The sequence below is a fragment of the Canis aureus genome, chromosome X, assembly GCF_053574225.1.
Source record: "Canis aureus isolate CA01 chromosome X, VMU_Caureus_v.1.0, whole genome shotgun sequence".
NCBI classification, from domain to species: domain Eukaryota; kingdom Metazoa; phylum Chordata; class Mammalia; order Carnivora; family Canidae; genus Canis; species Canis aureus.
Genome location: NC_135649.1, coordinates 71,746,341 through 71,765,583, shown reverse-complemented (window position 1 = coordinate 71,765,583; position 19,243 = coordinate 71,746,341). Strand labels below are relative to the sequence as shown.

Here is a 19,243-nt window from a genome sequence, read left to right as displayed (position 1 = left end):
CACTCTCTTTCACCATACACAAAGATAAACTCAAAATGGATGAAAGATCTAAATGTGAGACAAGATTCCATCAATATCCTAGAGGAGAATACAAGCAACACTCTTTTTGAACTTGTCCGCAGCAACTTCTTGCAAGCTACATCCATGAAGGCAAGAGAAACAAAAGCAAGAAAGAATTATTGGTATTTCATCAAGATTAGAAGCTTCTGCACAGCAAAGAAACAGTCAACAAAACTCAAAGACAACCTACCGAATGGGAGAAGATATTTGCAAATGACGTAGCAGATAAGGGGCTAGTATCCAAGATCTATAAGGAACTTATTAAACTCAACAGCAAAGAAACAAACAATCCAATCATGAAATGGGCAAAAGACATGAACAGAAATCTCACAGAGGAAGATTTAGAGCATGGCCAACAAGCACATGAGAAAATGCTCCGCATGACTGGCCATCAGGGAAATACCAATCAAAACCACAATGAGATACCACTTCATACCAGTGAGAATGGTGAAAATTAAAAAGACAGGAAACAACAAATGTTGGAGAGGAAGTGGAGAAAGGTGAACCCTCTTGTCCTGTTGGTGGGAATGTGAACTGGTACAGCCACTCTGGAAAACTGTATGGAGGTTCCTCAAAGAGTTAAAAATAGATCTGCCCTACGACCCAGCAATTGCACTGCTGGGGATTTACCCCAAAGATACATATGCAGTGAAACGCCGAGACACCTGCATCCCAATGTTTATAGCAGCAATGTCCGCAATATCCAAACTGTGGAAGGAGCCTCGGTATCCATCGAAAGATGAATGGATAAAGAAGATGTGGTCCATGTATAGAATGGAATATTACTCAGCCTTTAGAAATGACAAATACCCACCATTTGCTTCGACGTGGATGGAACTGGAGGGTATTATGCTGAGTGAGATAAATCAATTGGAAAAGTACAAACATTATATGATCTCATTCATTTGGGGAATATAACATTTAGTGAAAGGGAATAAAGGGAAAGCAGAAAAAAATGAGTGAAAATATCAGTGAGGGTGACAAAATATGAGAGACACCTACTTCTAGGAAATGGACAAGGGGTAGTGGTAGGGGAGGTGGGCGGGTGGTTGGGGTGACTGGGTGATGGGCACTGAGGGGGGCACTTGGCAGGATGAGCACTGTGTGTTATGCTATATGTTGGCAAATTGAACTCTATTTTAAAAAATTAAAAAGAAAAAGAATCAGTGATAATGTGGAACTCAAACCCAATTTCTCTTTCCCTAGGGCAACTTCAAATTAATATAAAAATGATTATGTGCTGATTTTTGTACTTTCACTGAGAATATCACAAATTTTGGGAAGAAATTGCCTCTTAATGATCTTTATTAGCCCAAATTACAAATACTGACAATAAATATAAAAGGCATCCTCTTCTTAACTCTGCCTATTTATCTACATTGTGTCTTTTATGCTCGTTTGTTATAGAAGCATTAAAAAAAACATAGAATGTGAGAGCTGCATTGAATATTTGTGATGTCTCATTATGTCACAGCAAAACCTGAGATCCAGAGATGTAAAATTTATCACAGGGGGAGGCCAGGAGGACCATTTAGCCTGGAGTCTCACTTTCACTAAGGGCTCCAAGTTTAGGTATTTGAGATATTCTCCAAAACGTTTGATTACTGCATTTTTGCATGATGATGGCTTTATTTTGAAAAATAGACACATGTAAAATTCATTGCAATTTTTCTAAGCTTGTTGTCTCATTTTGTACTTTTTAATATATACCAGGAGATGCCTTGAGAGTGACCTTCCCATGATCGTCAAGAAACCTAGTAGCAGAACTGACACCAGAACCCAGATTTGCTAATCCATAGTCAGAGTGCTTTCTGCTACACCATACTGCTTCATAAGAGCCAGTTGCTGGCCTTTTATAAGTTAAGTTAATTCATCTTTATCTACAAATTTGAATCCTCTGTCCAAAAAGAACCACCCACACCACTTAAACTCACCAGTTCATCACTAGGCCTACTCTCTCTAATACTGTCTTTTCTCCCTGCCATACCCAAGCAAACAGTTGACCACCATCTTAATAATAAGTCCCATTTCTTGAGAATCTCCTATGTGCTATGCACTTTATCTGTGTTAATTCACATCCATAAAACAATCCTGCAATACTATTTTCATTTTACGGATGACTGAACAGAGAGAGGCTAAGAGAGGTTTATCTAAGATTATGCAGCTAAATAAATGGTATACCTGGAATTTAAAACCAAGTTTATCTGACTGCAAACTGTGCGTTCTGCCCACTTTACCTAATATTACCCTTTAACTCATGCATAATGACTCTGGGAGGACATATATAAGGATCAAGGCAAAATCACCTTCTTTATAGAGCATTCAGCTCGTCAAGAATAAAACAGCTGGTAGCTGGGATTTAATGATCTGACAGACACTTTCTCTGCAGTTCTACCCTGTCGGCCAGTCCTCTAATAGAAACTCTTCCTGAAAACCCAGAAGCTACTTACTTGACCAAATGTCTTATAAGAAGTTCCAGCATCTCTCGGTTCTTTTCAGGTAGCTTATATACCAGGGAGTGAATGGCTCCCAGGCGGTAATCCAGGTTGTCAGACTCTGAGAGAGAACAGAGAGAGATAGTTTTGCCTTTTGGGCAACTGGATCAATCAAACTTTCATATATACACACAAACATACACACACACACACACACACACACACAATCAGAAACACAGAGAGATGAAATGAAACAGAGATAAACAGGTACAGAGAAACAATGGCAATGAGAGACCAAGAAAAAAAGACACTGAGATGGAGAGAGAGAAAGACAAAGAGACCAAAATGCAAAAAGAGGGATAAAAACAAAGAAATAGGCCTAGAAAAAATGAAAAACAAAAAGAAGAGAGATCAGAAAGACAAGAACATAAGACCATTTCTGAGGAAGTCATAGTTCTAGGTACATCAGGATGTTCTAAAGTTCCACATGTAAACTTCCATTGGAAACTCTTGCCCATCCATCTTTTTGTGGTGCTGGGACATATACTGCTACCTCTAGGTTTATGTAAAAATCACTGAGACAGCTCAGAGTAAGGATCAAAGGTCCCATTCCTCAACAACAATTCATTATGAGGTCAAGTCCTCTGAATCTTTTCCTGCACACCACAGACAGCACAGAGTAGTAGAAGGGCCATGTAGAGATAGGGAGGGATACTCATACAGTGGCTTTAGCCAAAACTTTTAATACTTCTTCAGCTGCCAAGTTTTGGGTTGATTCTATATGCCTTATTCCTTGTGGAATGCTCCACCTTCACCTTCAGTTTTATCATCTAGAAAATATGATTCTAGCACTAATAGATTAGGAGTAATAATTCATTCACAGCACAAATGGAAAGCATTTGAAAAGGAAAAGTTATGAAAAAAGCTAAAACAGCAACTATAATGGAACCATTTTGCTGTTCCCTAGTTATGTGAGCCAATGCTCTTCTTGTTCTGATGAAAGAGGCACAGTTGATAAAGCCTTCTCATCTGTCACATCCCTCATGTTAGCCAGTTTTCTCCAATTTACTCAACCTACATTGATTTATGGAAAATAGTGAAACACTTTAGCTAGACAGCAAGCAAGAATACTCTCACTTGGAAGTGGATGAAATCTATGGATAGGTTTGTTTTTTCCCCCTCACTTTCTCTCAAGAAATTTTCTAGGTTCATTGCCGTGAACATCATTAAGAAGTGAAGACAACACAATTAACTAGTAACATAAATACTTACTGGCAGCAGAGACCAGATCTTTGTGAAGTCTATAGGTCATGACAGGTTCAGAAAGATTCCTGAAATTAATGAAGACTGTAAGTTCCTTTGGGGAGGAAATAACCAGGCATTGTATTTTCAGTTCCGCGGGCAGCAAGGCTTAAGTTTCTGATCCCTATTGCTTAGTGTGACTACATGCATTTCTCTCTTCACCTGAAACTTTGTCAGAGGGATGTTAGTTACCTGAAACTTTGTCAGAGGAATGTTAGTTACTAGTTAGTTACTAGTAATTCAATAAAATACCTGCAAAAGTATAGGCCAATTGGTCTGGCAAGGTCTGTAATTAATTCCCAAAAGTGAAAGGAGTCACAAACCAGTCCTGAAAAATTCCATAGTGGACCCACTCTGAATGCTGCTATAAAGTCCTCACAGTTTGATAGTTCCTTAGTTTTCAAACTGTGAGATGGAGCAGTTATCCAAATCCCAGTTTAATATAAGAGGAGAAAATTGAGGCCCAAAAGATTTCTTTATTTAGTAAAAAAAAAATATTGGCTGAGCACCTACATTACTTGAGATTGTGCCAGATATTTGGGATCCAGAGATGAGTAAGATAGACCCCAAACCTTCAAGGAGCTAACAGTCTAGTTGAGAAGCATGCCATATACAAAATTTGCAATGTAAAAGGATGAATGTGATGATAAAATAAAGTTAGGTGGTGGTGGCTCGGAAAAAAAAATAATCCCCTTATAATAATAGTAAATGCTTCACTGTTCTAAGTGATTTGCATATATTTATTTACTATTTTAATCCTCATGACAACCATGTAACATATTGCTATTATCTCCATTTTATAAATGGGGAAACTGAAGTTCAGAAAAGTTAAATAATTCATCCAAGGCCTCATACAGCCAGTAAGTGACAGAACTAGGCAGTCTGTCCTGAGTCTATGCTCTTAATCACTGTTATACTTACTGTTTCCCACTGCTATTATTGTAGCAGTTAAGAGATAATAAAGGCCTAAACAAAAATAGTGGCATCGGAGATAGAAAGAAATGATGAAGTAAATTATTTAAAAGACATTAAAGACAGAACTTCTTTAAATGATTGGGTATACTGGTGAGGGAGAAGTCATCTGATTTGGGATACTGGATGGAACAGAAATGGATTCAGAAGGAAGTGGAGATGCTAAGCCAGAGGGACTTTTGGGGTAACCAAAGGGAGAGGTCTATTAGGTAGATGGATAGAATGCCCTTCCAGATCTGAGAAGTAAATAAGAAAATCACAAACCTAGGTGAATGGTTAAAACCACAGAACAGATACCACTGCTCAAGGAGAGATGGCCAACTCATAGTCAACAGCTACATGAGGCTCTCCATGTATTATTTGTCCAGAATAGTATATAAAAAAGAAATGGAATTGTATCATTATCAGACTATAAGAAATTGAGGTATTTCACATAAAAATCTGTATTTTCTCCCTCTCTTGAAAAAATTGAAAGATCTGGCTATATTGGGCCTATATGGTTATTTGTGGAAGTAAATAATATTGCTGATTATATATAAACAAAGGGACCATCATGCAAATACAGGTTCAATAAGCAATGTTTTAATATGAAAGTACTCCACTTCATTCATTTTTCATGTCCTGGTCCCTGTGGATATTTGAATTTTACATCCCTCTGTTATAGTAAAAAGAGAAGAGAATCCTGGGAAATATCAGGTAGAAAGTTCACAAAGAAGACTGCTAAAAATGGCCAAAAAGGTATGAGGAAAGCCAAAAGCAAGTGATAAAGTAGAATCCAAAAGAGGAGAAAGTTTCAAGGAGGACTTGTTAACAGCTTCAAATGCTACAAAAAAAAAAAAAAAACTTCAAGTAAGTTAAAGACTGATAATTGTCCATTGTGTTTATAATTGAGGGAATAACTAGTGATCTTGGCAAGAGCAGTGGCAGTAGAGCAGAGTTGGGAGGGAGATTGAAATGGGAGCAAACTGGGAAGTTAAGAAGTAGAGACCCTGAGTGTATATTACTTCATATACTGAAGCTTGGAGAAGAAGGCATGAAGTATCTGCCTATTAGGCAATCTCATCAAGCTCCTGCCTTCCAATTATCATCTATATTATCAATGATTCACAAATCTTTAGCTCAAGCTCAAAATTCTTCTCTGAATTCATTCTCATATAGGTAGTTGCTGACTTAATATCTTGCCCCAATTTCTTCAGGGAACCCAAATTTGACATATCTAAAGCCCAACTTGTCATCTCACTTACATCTAGTCTTTTTCTTCTGTTTTTCAAATCTGTAAATGTATGGCCACCATTTGGATGTATGGGCCAGAAACATGGAAGTAACTCCTTGATCTCCATCTCCCATTCTCAGATATAAATTTATTCATTAAATTTCTTGAATATGCTTACTTCCACAATCTATACTGCTACTCCCTAGCTCAAGCAGAAGCATCATTTCTTTCATGGACCACAGCAATAGCCTACTAATTGGTTTCTACCTCTACCTATTTTGATTCCCTCTAATAGATCTCTATTTTTTTTTAATTTTTTTAAAATTTATTTATTTACTTATTTATGATAGTCAGAGAGAGAGAGAGAGAGAGAGAGAGAGAGAGGCAGAGACACAAGCAGAGGGAGAAGCAGGCTCCATGCACCGGGAGCCCGATGTGGGATTCGATCCCGAGCAATCTCTATTTTTTAATGAAAATCTCATCATGTAATCTGCTTAGAATCTCTCAATTCATTCTCATTCCTTTTAAAATAAATCCGACTCCAATTCTTACAATGACCCATATGATCTTGCATGATCTGGCTCTTAATATCTCTCCCTCGCTCTGTCAATACTCTGTCTATACTGGTAGATGTGGTTTCTTGATGGTGTCATTCTCTCTTGTGCTTCAAGGCCTTTGCATATTCAATTCTCTCTGTCTGGAACTGCCTCCTCTCAGCTAACTCCAAGTTATAATTCAAACCTCAGTTCAAACAACAACCAGAATATATGCCTTCATAGCACCTTGCACCTTTTCTTCAGAGTACTTATTATGGTTTGTTATATTTGTATGATTATTTGTTTTTTTTCTGCCCTCCTAACTGGATTATAACCTTTTAAAATCCAGAGACCATATCTATTCAGAACCATATGCCTACTGCCCAGCATTACTGTCAATGCTGGGCAGAACCAATGCCTACTGTCAATTTCCTCATCTGTAAAATTAGTATGATACCACCTACTGTAATACGATTGTAAATATATACATATATATATAATCAATGTGAACAACTAGAACACTGCTTAGCACAGAATAAACCCTCTAACAATAGTACATTTCTTCTTTGGCAGATGCCAGATAAACACTCCTGGAAAGAGCATTCATGTTTATATAAAGTTCTAAGATGATACTATAGCAGAAGGTCATTTAACAGCAATATACGGGACCCAACTTCTTTTGGATTAATGATATTCAAGTATCTATCCTAAATTCCCAAAGAGTAAAATAATTGAAAAAAAAAAGACATTTAGTAAATAAATTATGGTACATACCATTGGACATAAAGAATGGTAAGAAATGAATGAGTTTAAAAAGTATATGTCCCCCCTAAAAAAGTATATGTCCCAAATAATTTTGCATAATATAAATTTATGCCATTGAACTAAACGATATATTTATTACCACTGTGCATCATCAAATTTTGCTGCTAAGGTAAATTTTGTTTTCCTATTATTGTCATTTCATTCAGTTCTAACATTTGTATGGTTGTATTTTCCTGGTTTTTTAAGAATTTCTATTATATAGAATAAAGCATGAAATATGACACATAACACATGAACACATATTATGTTTGTATAAATACAATTTAATATTTCAAAATAATTATTCAACAATACATGTTTTTTTTTTCAACAATACATGTTAACAAACTTGAATTATCCTATGTTCTGTTGTCACATTGTGACATCACTCTGTGCACAATGGCAAAATTTCCATTAATTTAAGGGTATGATTTTAAAAATAAACATTTTCTCCAAGAAATCATTTTTCAATAATAATTCTTCTATTTTGATGCTTCACTTGCCCAAATTCCCAGATTAAAGGTCTTCTAATGCACATTCTTTTTTCATGGAAATCCTTTTCACTCTTTTTCTTCAGCAATCCTATCTAATCTCCTGATACTGTGACCACATAAGCTCCAATCTCCATCCAAATTTCATTTAATTTCATTTCGACAATGAAAAACAAAGTCTCAAATTGTATCAGGCATACCTGAGGTAGAATTTCAAGGAGCTGGTTATTGTCTTAATATCCCAGTCACTAATATGAAAATCAACATCTCCTGGGCATTTAGGATCTATTTTGAGGAAAAAGGAAAAAAAGGAAAAAAGTTAATGCTCCAAAACTTCTTAATTTTTACCCTTTTAAAGGAAAAATAAAGTGGGACACCCAAGTGGTGCAGTGAGTTAATCATCAGACTCTTGGTTTCTGCTTGGGTCATGATCTCAGGGTCATGGGATAGAGCCTAGGGTTGGGCTCTGTGCTCAGTGCAGAGTATGCTTGGAACCCTTTCTCCATCTTGCTCTGCCCCTCCCACTATTCTCTCTCTCTCTAAAGTAAATAAGTAAAATATTTAAAAAAGAAAAAGAAAGTACATTATATTTAAAAAGATAGTTACTCTACCCAGTTTTCAAGAGATGAAAATTCTGTACCACAAACACATCTCTGATGTCTCAAAAATCCCCTTGCATTCCAGACAGGCATGTAAGAAGCTTGGAAATAATTTCTTCCACCCAAATAATAAGAAAAAAAGTATAAAAAACTGAAAATCAACTCTGCTTAAACCCATCAGAGAACTGAGGTCATAAACAAACTACTGTACTAAAAACCAAAGAGAGACAGGCAGATCTAGGAAAAAAAAACTTATTACAGCAGAGGCCCAGGAGCAGAAAACTCCTTGGGAACCACTACAGGGTTGGAAAAACTTAATCTGCAATTGATAAATTGCTGGAAACTCAGTGTGGACAAGTTTGAGAGCTAAAAATTATAAGGGGGCCAGGGAGACTTGCATTCTTTTGTGAATTTTACCTCCAGGAGTCCTATCAGGTTGTCACAGTAAAGATCTGAGAAAAATTCACTCATGTTTCTGTGCTTCTTTTTATTAAAAGAAAGGACAAGAACCATATGACCCTCTCAATAGATGCAGAAAAAACATTTGACAAAATACAGCATCCTTTCTTGGTTAAAAAACTCTCGGCAGTGTAGGGATAGAGGGAACATGGCTCAATATCAGAAAAGTCATATATAAAAGACCCACAGTGAATATCATCCTCAATGGGGAAAAACTGAAAGCTTTTCCTCTAAGATCAGGAACATGACAGGGATGTCCATTCTCACCACTGTTGTTCAACATAGTACTACAATTCCTAGCCTCAGCAATCAGACAACAAAAAGGAAAAAAAAAGGCATCTGAATCAGCAAAGAAGTCAAACTCTCACTTTTGGCAGATGACATGATTCTCTACTAGAAAACCCAAAAGACTCCACCCCAAAATTGCTAGAACTGATAGAATTCAGCAAATTCACAGATATAAAATCAATGCACAGAAGTCACTCGCATTTATATACACTAACAATGACACAGCCAGAAGAGAAATCAAGAAATTGATCTCATTAACAATTGCACCATAAACCTGATACCTAGGAATAAACCTAACCAGAGGATCTATATTCTGAAAACTCTAGAACACTTATGAAAGGAATTGAGGAAGTCAAAAAGAAATGGAAAAACATTCTATGCTCAAATGTCCATGCTACCCAGAGCAATCTACACATTCAATGAAATCCCTATCAAGATACCCTCAGCATTTTTCACAGAACTGGAACAATTCTAAAATTTGTATGGAACCAGAAAAGACCCTCAATAGCCAAAGGAATGTTGAAAATGAAAACCAAAGCTGGAGGCATCACAATTCCAGACTTCAAGCTGTATTAAAAGCTGTGATCATCAAGACTGTATGGTACTGGCACAAAAACAGACACATTGATCAATGGAACAATTAGAGAACCAAGAAAGGGACCCTCAACTCTATGGTCAACTAATCTTTAACAAATCAAGTAAGAATATCTAATGGAAAAAAGTCTCTTTAACAAATAGTGTTGGGAAAATTGGACAGATACTTGCAGAAAAATGAAATTGGACCTCTTTCTTACCCCATACACAAAAATAAACTCAGAATGGACAAAACCCCTAAATGTGAGACAGGAATCCATCAAAATCTTAGAGGAGAACACAGGCAACAACCTCTTTGGCCTCAGCTGCAGCAGCTTCTTGCTAGACATGTCTTCAAAGGAAAGGGAAACAAAAGCAAAATTGAACTATTGGGACTTCCTTAATACAAAAAGCTTTGGCACAGCAAAGGAAACAGTTAACAAAACTAAAAGGAAATCCATGGAGTGGAAGAAGATATTTGCAAATGACTTATCAGAAAAAGGACCAGTATCCAAACTCTAAAGAACTTACCAAACTCAATACCCAGAAAACAAATAATCCAGTCAAAAATGGGCAGAAGACATGAACAGATATTTCTCCAAAGAAAACATACAAATGGGCAACAGACACATGAAAAAATGCTCAACTTCAGTCTGCATCAGGGAAATACTAATCAAAACCACAATGGGATAGCACCTCAAATAAGTCAGAATGATGAAAATTAGCAACTCAGGAAACAACAGATATTGGCAAGGATGCAGAGAAAGGGGAACCCTCTTACACTGTTGGTGGGAATGCAAACTGGTGCAGCCACTTTGGAAAACAGTATGGAGGTTCCTAAAAAAGTTCATAATAGAGCTACCCTACAACTCAGTAATTACAGAATATATATATATATATATATATATATATATATATATATATATATATATAAAACACGGAATATTAGCCATCAAAAAGAATGAAGTCTTGCCATTTTCAGTGATGTAGATGGAACTAGAGTGTATCATGCTAAACGAAATGTCAGAGAAAGACAAATACCATATGATTTCACTCATATGTGGAATTTAAGAAACAAAAAAATGAACATAGGAGAATGGAAGGGAAAATAAAATGAGATAAAAACAGGGAAGCAAATCATTAGAGACTTAACTATAGGAAACAAACTGAGGGTTGCTGGAGGGGAGGTGAGTGTGGGGGGATGGGGCAATTGGGTGATCTACATAAAAAGCAAAGATTTTGTGTCTGACCTGGGGAATATTGTTAAATAAATGATGACAAAATTTCTTAGTTTATATTGTATGGATGCAAGTTATTGATGTAAGTGATCTAGAAATCATGTAAAATTCCTAAAAATCTGATACATCTTGGTATATCATTAGTCATAATTCTAGTAATTACCATAAAATGTCATATGTCACAGAAATAACCAAATTTTGTTGATAACCCTATTATAGTGAACTATCATCAGATCTTTAACCTTGGACATTTGTAAGTCTTTTACCATTTACAGACAGTTATTATTTACTCTGATGCTTTTGCAAAAGCATCTTTCATCTTTGGCGATTCATGAAAAGGATCTGACAATTACTCTAGAATACAGATTTCTGATAACTACCATTGTAAAACTGAACGGAGCAAGAATGTCCAGAACCACTGGAAAAACAATATTCAAGCAGAAAAACAATAACATAAGGATGAATAAACTGATGAGGATGATTATATTTAAAAAAAGTTTTTTCTTTGGACAGCCCGGGTGGCTCAGCGGTTTAGTGCTGCATTCAGCTCAGGGTGTGATCCTGGAGTCCTGGGATGGAGTCCCACATTGGGCTCCCTGCATGGAGCCTGCTTCTCCCTCAGCCTGTGTCTCCGCCCCTCTGTGTGTGTGTGTGTGTCTCTCATGAATAAATAAATAAATAATCTTTAAAAAAATGTTTTTCTTTGAAACATTGCTGGTTCCTTAATGTTTTCTTTTATCCACATTTAAGGAAAACTTTTTCTCTTTTTTCTTAAGCTATCTATGAATTAGAGGAATTTTGTAAAATATAGCTTTTTAAACAGAATTTACTTTTTTTCTCTCCCTGATTTCTCCAGAATTTGGAAAATTTTTTGTTCTTATTTTCAAGGCAATAGAGTTATTTGAATAAGCTCAGTAAGAATCTGTTTTTTTAGGCACAACTGGAAACAATGGTTATGCTACCAATGTGTTGACTGGAATGTTACATTTGAGAATATGCATAGACTCAGATATGAAGAAACAGCTTTAAAGAACTAAGGTTGACTTTATGGAGTCAAAAAAGTTCCTTGGAAAAATCAGCCTAGTACCTTGTTCCCAGCAGCCTAACCTGGTGAGTAAACGAGTTCACTTCCTGGTAGGCTCATGGACCTCAGAATATGTTGGGGGGCCTCATGAAGAGAGTAATTCATCCAAATCTAAAGGTATTCCAGAAGCCTGATAGTGAGTCTTTGGCTTGGTTTCTTAGTGTGGAGATGATTTTGAAAGTCCAATCTCAGATTTATGAAAAGTTCCAGCAAAGCAGAATTAAAAAGAGCCTATATAGTCAAACACTATATTTGCTATGCTCATATAAATAATCAGGCCAGTATAATGAGACTAGACTTATTTTGCAAACAAATCAATCTCACTGGGATTATCTTTGATAGAAATGAGGGCCATTGTAGAGAAAATGAATGTGTCTGTAGAAAATTATAACACAACTCTGTAAATACTAAATTCTAGTCCAATTTATTGTCATTGAGATTTGGTTACATAACTCTACACTGAACTGGATTCTAAACTCTGCTAGTTTCCTCAATTATCCAGTCTATCAGCTACAATTTTTGAAATTAATATTTCAAATTTTCTCCCACCCTTCTATTCTGGGATTATTAGGAATAAAGAGTACTCTTGAACTTCCTTGAAAGGGACTGTACCAGGCCCCTCTCACTATCCAGACAGGAGTTAAACTTTAGGAACTTGAACCTTAGGTCCACAACTCCCAATTTTAAAAAGCTCCCCTAGACTTTTGGAGCTGCACATCAGCTGGAGGTCTAAAATTATTATTGACTAAGAACGTTCTTCCCCAGAAGTAGATGGCATCTTGAAGTAAATAGCTCTCCAAATATTGTAGATCAAGATCCTCATCTCCAAATGGATGTCTTTATTCCTTTTGCCTTTCACTACTTGCATTTCTTGTTAATGCACAGGAAGACAAATCTCCTTAACTCTAGTGCCTATACCTTAATCGACTACTCAAGCAATAGCTGCCCAACAAAAATCCCCAGACTCTCTGGACAGAGTTGTTTTTGATAATAGGATAGCCCTTGATTACCTTTCTGCTGAGCAGGAAGGTGTTTGTGCCATGGTCCAAATCATATGCTGCACTTGGACTGACACTTCTGAGGACGTTGAGACTCAGCTACATGAGAATATTGAACAACTCACTTGGATTAAGAAAGCTTTAATGGGGTCTTTCTTTGACTTTCTTTGATTCTGATTGGTTTGAGTCTTAGGAACCATGGCTCCGAAGTACACTCCAGACATTGGGAATTACCTTGCTTATAATAATCATAGCACTCTCCCTGGTATACTGTATTGTCTCAAAAGCTTTAAACGCATGCTCACAGCTGCTAATCACCAAGAAAATGACTTCTCTAAGATTAGAATGTCAGAAAAGGAGCAAAGAGAATGACCAAGTTAAAGAATGTGAGCCTGATGTCATGATGTATGAATACTGGACAGATTCAGCAAAAACTAACAACACACACACACACAAAGAAACACCTGTGAGCACTCCACTTCAGTAGCTGGAAGTAGCACTCATGCCTTAAATTTTGATCACATCTCTCAATTAGGCTGAGAGTCTGTTCAAAAGAGGTGGACTTCTTAAAAAAATATGACAATAGGCCCCAAAATGAAGTGACTTATGTTAAGCCCAACATAGCCCAAATTGAAACTTAATTATTATTTTGGGTTTCCTAGAGATGGAATTTTAAATCAGTCCATCAGGAATCATCTGATCAGCACTAGTTAGATTATATGTCTGATAGACCCCTGTCATCCCCTAAAGGAAAGTAACCTTGCAATAAGCAACCTACTTTTCCCAATATAACTTCCTGTTGCTGCTCCCATCTGCCTATTAAAGTAGTTCATTTTATACAGAGCCTTGCAGCTCTTTTCTATCTGATAGACTGAATGCTGCTCAATTCAAATGGATATTTCCTCAAATTAGCTCTTAAAAGTTTTAATATGCCTTAGTTTATGTCTTAGCAGTACTTGTACCTACCATGCAATGTAAAATTGTGAGTGCAAGTATAGACTGATCAATTTGTGAATTCAATTCTGAATGTATACTTATACTACAATGGGACATGCTGGGATCCCTGGGTGGCTCAGCAGTTTGGAGCCTGCCTTCAGCCCAGGGCGTGGTCCTGGAATCCCGGGATCGGGATCGAGTCCCACAAAGGGCTCCCTGCATGGAATCTGCTTCTCCTTCTGCCTGTGTCTCTGCCTCCCTCTCTCTCTGTGTGTCTCTCATGTATAAATAAATAAAATCTTTTTAAAAAATGGGACTTGCTGAGCATTCTTGTTCTACAAATCTTGCTGATTTCTAATATTTGTTTTTATTTGAAAAAAAGTATGTGAAAGTTTGCTAAATGTAAGTGGAAATCAGTGACTTGTACCATTATTAAAAGAACATGAGAAATATATGAATATGGAACTATAGCTGGATTTTGCTGTGGCCAGCACTGTGTCATGGGTTTTGTGACTTTTAGAACTATGATTACAGCACTCATTCATTTCACAGATACTTCCTATGCTAGCCATTGTGCTGGTTATTAGGTTCCTGGAGATCCAAGTATTTGTGAAAAAAACAAAACATCAAGTGATGAATGCTAGAGCATGTACTACCTACTTGAGAATTCTGTAAATGCAATTTTCCCAGATTACAGCTAGGTTCAATCGAGAGAAGACTAATCATTCATTTCTGATTGAATTGACTGGTTACTTGTATCTGAAAGGGTCTCCAATGTGAGCTAATGGGAGAGATATATGAAAGTAAATTTAAAGTTACAGTATATCAGAATGGAAGGAGAGGGATATGGGAAGAATGATAGGGGAAAAAAAAGATAAAGAGAGGTAAAGAGCAGCCATAAACACTAATGTCTGTCATATAGTAGACATTCGATAAACTCTGAATCAATGGATGAAATGGGGTGAGCTATAAGACAGGTCAAAAGAAAAGCAGAAAGTAGTTTATAAGTTAGGACAGGAACATGTAGAAGAGAAGCAAAAAGATCAGGAAGAAAATAAGAACCAGTGGAGTTCAGACAGAAGAAATAAGGTATATACTTCATATCAGAAAAAGAATACTTTTATATTATCCCAAAGTTAATATATTCTTCTTACAGGCTTCATGTAAATAGTATGAAAGACCTTGGTTCAAGAAGCAGGCTGTTTTTTCAAAAGGGAGCACTGATTTTTCTTCTCCAATTGCCTATACTGCCAGGAGGAGAACAACAGAACCCTGAATCTGGGATATTCCAGAGTTTATTCCGGAAAATGTAGGACTGTATCCATGAACTACATGGCTGCTGCTAGACTCTATGCTCCATGAGGGATGGGATTTTTGTCTATCTTTTTTTTTTTATTTTTTTATTTATTTATGATAGGCACACAGTGAGAGAAAGAGAGGCAGAGACACAGGCAGAGGGAGAAGCAGGCTCCATGCACCGGGAGCCTGACGTGGGATCCAATCCCGAGTCTCCAGGATCGCGCCCTGGGCCAAAGGCAGGCGCTAAACCATTGCGCCACCCAGGGATCCCTTTGTCTATCTTTTCATTGTTATACACCTAACACCTGATATAGTGCATGGCACATAGAAAACAAGGAAAGTAGTCAGCTTCCAGAAGCTGCAAAAGGCAAAGGAACAGATTCTCCTTTAGAGCCTCCAGAGTGAATGCAACCCCACCAATGCCTTGGTTTTAACTCCATAAGACTTGTTTGATATAGTAGCAATAGGACATTAGTGCAAACAGTTCCCTGGTTCCTTATTCATGGTGGGATAGCTGCTAGACTCTCCAGATTAGAAACCCAGCAGCAGGTAGCAGGTGGGGTAAGGAGATTACCAGATTCAAATATCAACAATTTAACTTTTTTTTGTAAGTTAAAATACCCCTACACAAATATTTCTATCCTATTTATATCCAACTTTCACACATTGACAAGAATGCTAGAAAAGGGTAATATGTTAGTTGGGAACTAAAGATGAATTTGGTATCAGTTATTCAGATTTTAAGAAAATAATCGAAAAAGGACAAACATTCAGACTATATTTTCAGCTTCAAAACTGAAGAAAAATAATTTAAAAAGGACATTAAATAACTATTTACAAATTATTCCAGCCTCTAATAGTACTGGTTCAAAGCACAAATGATCTGAGAATACACAAAGTACCTATCTAGATTACTAAGTATAATTGTGATTGAGGTATTGAATCTATATAAGTTTTTAAATACACACACACACACACACACACACACACGACCTTGGAATGAAAATGCCTTAGTATGTATTGAAAGGTAAAGCTCCCCACTGTAATTGAGTATAATAAAGATTCTTAACCTACAGAATTGCTTTACAGATATATGCGGAATTCAAGTTTTGCAGCTCTGAAAGTGGAGTGTGCTATGCTTTTGTTTTATTTGCTAGGGATATTATCTCTCTATTACTCAAAGAGCTCATATAATTTGAAGTTGCTTCTTTTTAATATATACTTATTATGTATTTGTCTATATATATATATGTGAGTTTAATACTAAACTTAACTCTTCAGATACTGACTACCTAAGTATGAGTTTTTTTTAAAGAGTCTACTACCATGTCTACTCTATTTAACTGTCTACATATGATTATATTAGGTGTTCCATTTAGTATATGAAATTTAAATGTGTTTTCTTTTAATAGCATAAAGATAGAAGGAGAAATCTTAAAACCTGAATAAGAAACATCTTACTAATGATTTGTTACTTCGCTTACTATGTTAATTTCTCCTCTTCTTAGTTCAGTAGGCCTCCGACATTAGGTAATAGTATTTTGGGAACAACGCTTTTCTGTGTATGGCTTCCTAGCCAGATTCAACTTCATAAAGAACACATGTCAATCCATCCAGTCTCCCTGCTCTGCCTCACCCCTCTGCTTCAATCATTCTGAAATATGCTCTGGAGCACAATATTTTAGAGTTCCATTGAAGGAAGAGTTACTGAGTACCTGCAGTGTGCCAGGTACATTGGTATTGTCGTGATCATGATTATGATTATCAATATTATAATACAAATATGTATAATCATCATAATAGGCATTATTGTTAATAAGATGACAATAACTTGATAAGGAGTAGAGAAGCAGAACAGTGCAGTACCAAGCTATTTCTGAGGTAATCAGATTAGCTTCTCTGTGACTAGAGTAGTTTACAACAGATTCAGCATGAGTGCAGATGATACCCATCACAGTTTGTAGGATCTGTTAACACAGAGCATCATTCAACAATCTTGGGTGTGGAAGAAATGTGACTAACCCAATGATGGACTGATTAAAAAAATAATTATTGATTGTAGATGTGTTTCCCCCTCCTCTTCCATTGACTTTGTGTCTTTCCTTGTCAGAAAGACAGATTTTCAGTTTGAGAAGGAATGGAAGCTTTTAGTAAACAATAGAAAAAAAGCCCACAGTCCTGTGATGTAGGAGATGCTATAAAGAAAGTCGTCTGGGCAGCCCTGATGGCTCAGGGGTTTAGTGCCGCCTTCAGCCCAGGGTGTGATCCTGGAGACCTGGGATCGAGTCCCACATCGGGCTCCCTGCATGGAGCCTGCTTCTCCCTCTGCCTGTGTCTCTGCCTCTCTCTCTCTCTCTGTGCCTCTCATGAATAAATAAAATCTTAAAAAAAAGAAAGTAGTCTAAAGGTTGTTTAATTAAAAAAAAAAACAACATACCTGGAAGTGTACTTTTGACTGACATAGAACATGAGACTTAAGTAAAGAAGAGAGAAAAATATGCTATACTAGCCAAAGGAGAGGAATGCTCTTCCTCCTGGAATAAATCATGATGAGCCTATATGAGGCCAAGGAAGCCAGCCCCTAATGGTGTGGGAATAGGTCAGGGTGGAGTGAAAGGAAGCAAGACAACTTTGAGGTGAGAATTCCCAGAAGACATAATATAAAAGAAGCTTAGAGGGGAGATCATCCCACACAAATACATATTATAAGTTAGCAAAAAGACAGTCTTCCCTATAGAATGCAAGCCGCATGAATGTAGGAAAGGCAAGTGATATGTTCACTCTAATCTACATCCTTAAGCAGAATGCCTGACCCTTAGTAGATACTCAAATTATTTGCTAAATGAATAAGTCTCACCAAATCTAGAATTAGATTTGAGGAAAGGATCAGGGATTACCACTTTTATGTATAATTAAGTCAACTGACACTGTTTTATATTATATGTATAAATATTTATGTCCAGAAATTCTTGGTCTACTTTTCAGATATTCCTATAAGTACTGATATTTGGAGCTTGATGTTTAATAGATACAATATGCCAATGCTGCTGCTTTCCATGATATATGAATCAAACTGTATTGCCACATATGATTTGAGGGAACCATTTCAGTCCTATTAAAAGCCTGTAAGAGAATCAGCAGGATGCCAAGCATGGTACATTTTTAGCTTAATATATATTAAGTAGAAAAATGTAGTGATAGTAGTCAGAGAATTCTAAACAGTTAATCTGAGTTCAATAATTTTTCAGAGACTAAATATTCTGGGCCATGCTGTAAGCTCTTTCATAGGTAAAAAAGTGTTCTTAGCTTAAAAAATGGGATGTAAATGGCCAGGAATAAGACAATGTGAATTTTTTTAAGTCAAGAATGTAGAGTGCTAAATACAATAATAATGCAATCTATAATACAAAAATTCTACACCTGCTATTACTATATGCTGTAGCATCCTCAAATACTAACAGGGTTAGGCTGTCAGGCCTGCCGGGTAATGGAAAGTAAGCTATGCATCACAGAAAAGACCAAAAATATGTGCTTTATTCACACTTCAGCTTTCCACACTCAATTTGTTTTCTGACATTTTATGAAAACCGAGGTTATCAGATAATTTACTATCATTCACAAAAGGAAGAACAGCAGGTTTGCAAAAGATAGAAACAATTAAGTTTAGTTCTGGACATGTCAAATATAAGTATCTGTGGAACATCTACATACAGAGAGAGCCTGCAACAATTCCAATTCTGATTCCTTTAGCCTTTGGAGCTTACTACCTCTGCCATGATCAGTTTTATTCATTTAACAGAGTATGCTCTACATATATGATCATTCCAATGTGCCATGACCTAAATATGTTTGGGAAGCACAGGTCCAGTGAGAAACTGGATAGATGAGTTTAGAACTCATGAGATGATGTCTAGACTAGAGATTTTTGGGTGCTATCAGCACAGAGGTGCTAGTAA

The 19,243-nt window shown here is 36.6% G+C and overlaps 1 protein-coding gene across 7 annotated transcripts in view; it reads right to left on the bottom strand.

Moving 5' to 3' along the window:
- OPHN1 (oligophrenin 1) overlaps nucleotides 1–19,243 on the bottom strand; it is a 587,085-nt gene that overhangs the window by 182,888 nt on the left and 384,954 nt on the right. For all 7 annotated transcript variants that reach the window (XM_077888989.1, XM_077888994.1, XM_077888992.1 and 4 more), the window contains 3 exons: nucleotides 8,014–8,098; nucleotides 3,768–3,826; nucleotides 2,511–2,616 (listed from right to left, as the gene is read on the bottom strand). In XM_077888989.1, the coding sequence (XP_077745115.1) occupies nucleotides 2,511–2,616; nucleotides 3,768–3,826; nucleotides 8,014–8,098 (250 nt within the window). The remainder of the gene's footprint in view (nucleotides 1–2,510; nucleotides 2,617–3,767; nucleotides 3,827–8,013; nucleotides 8,099–19,243) is intronic.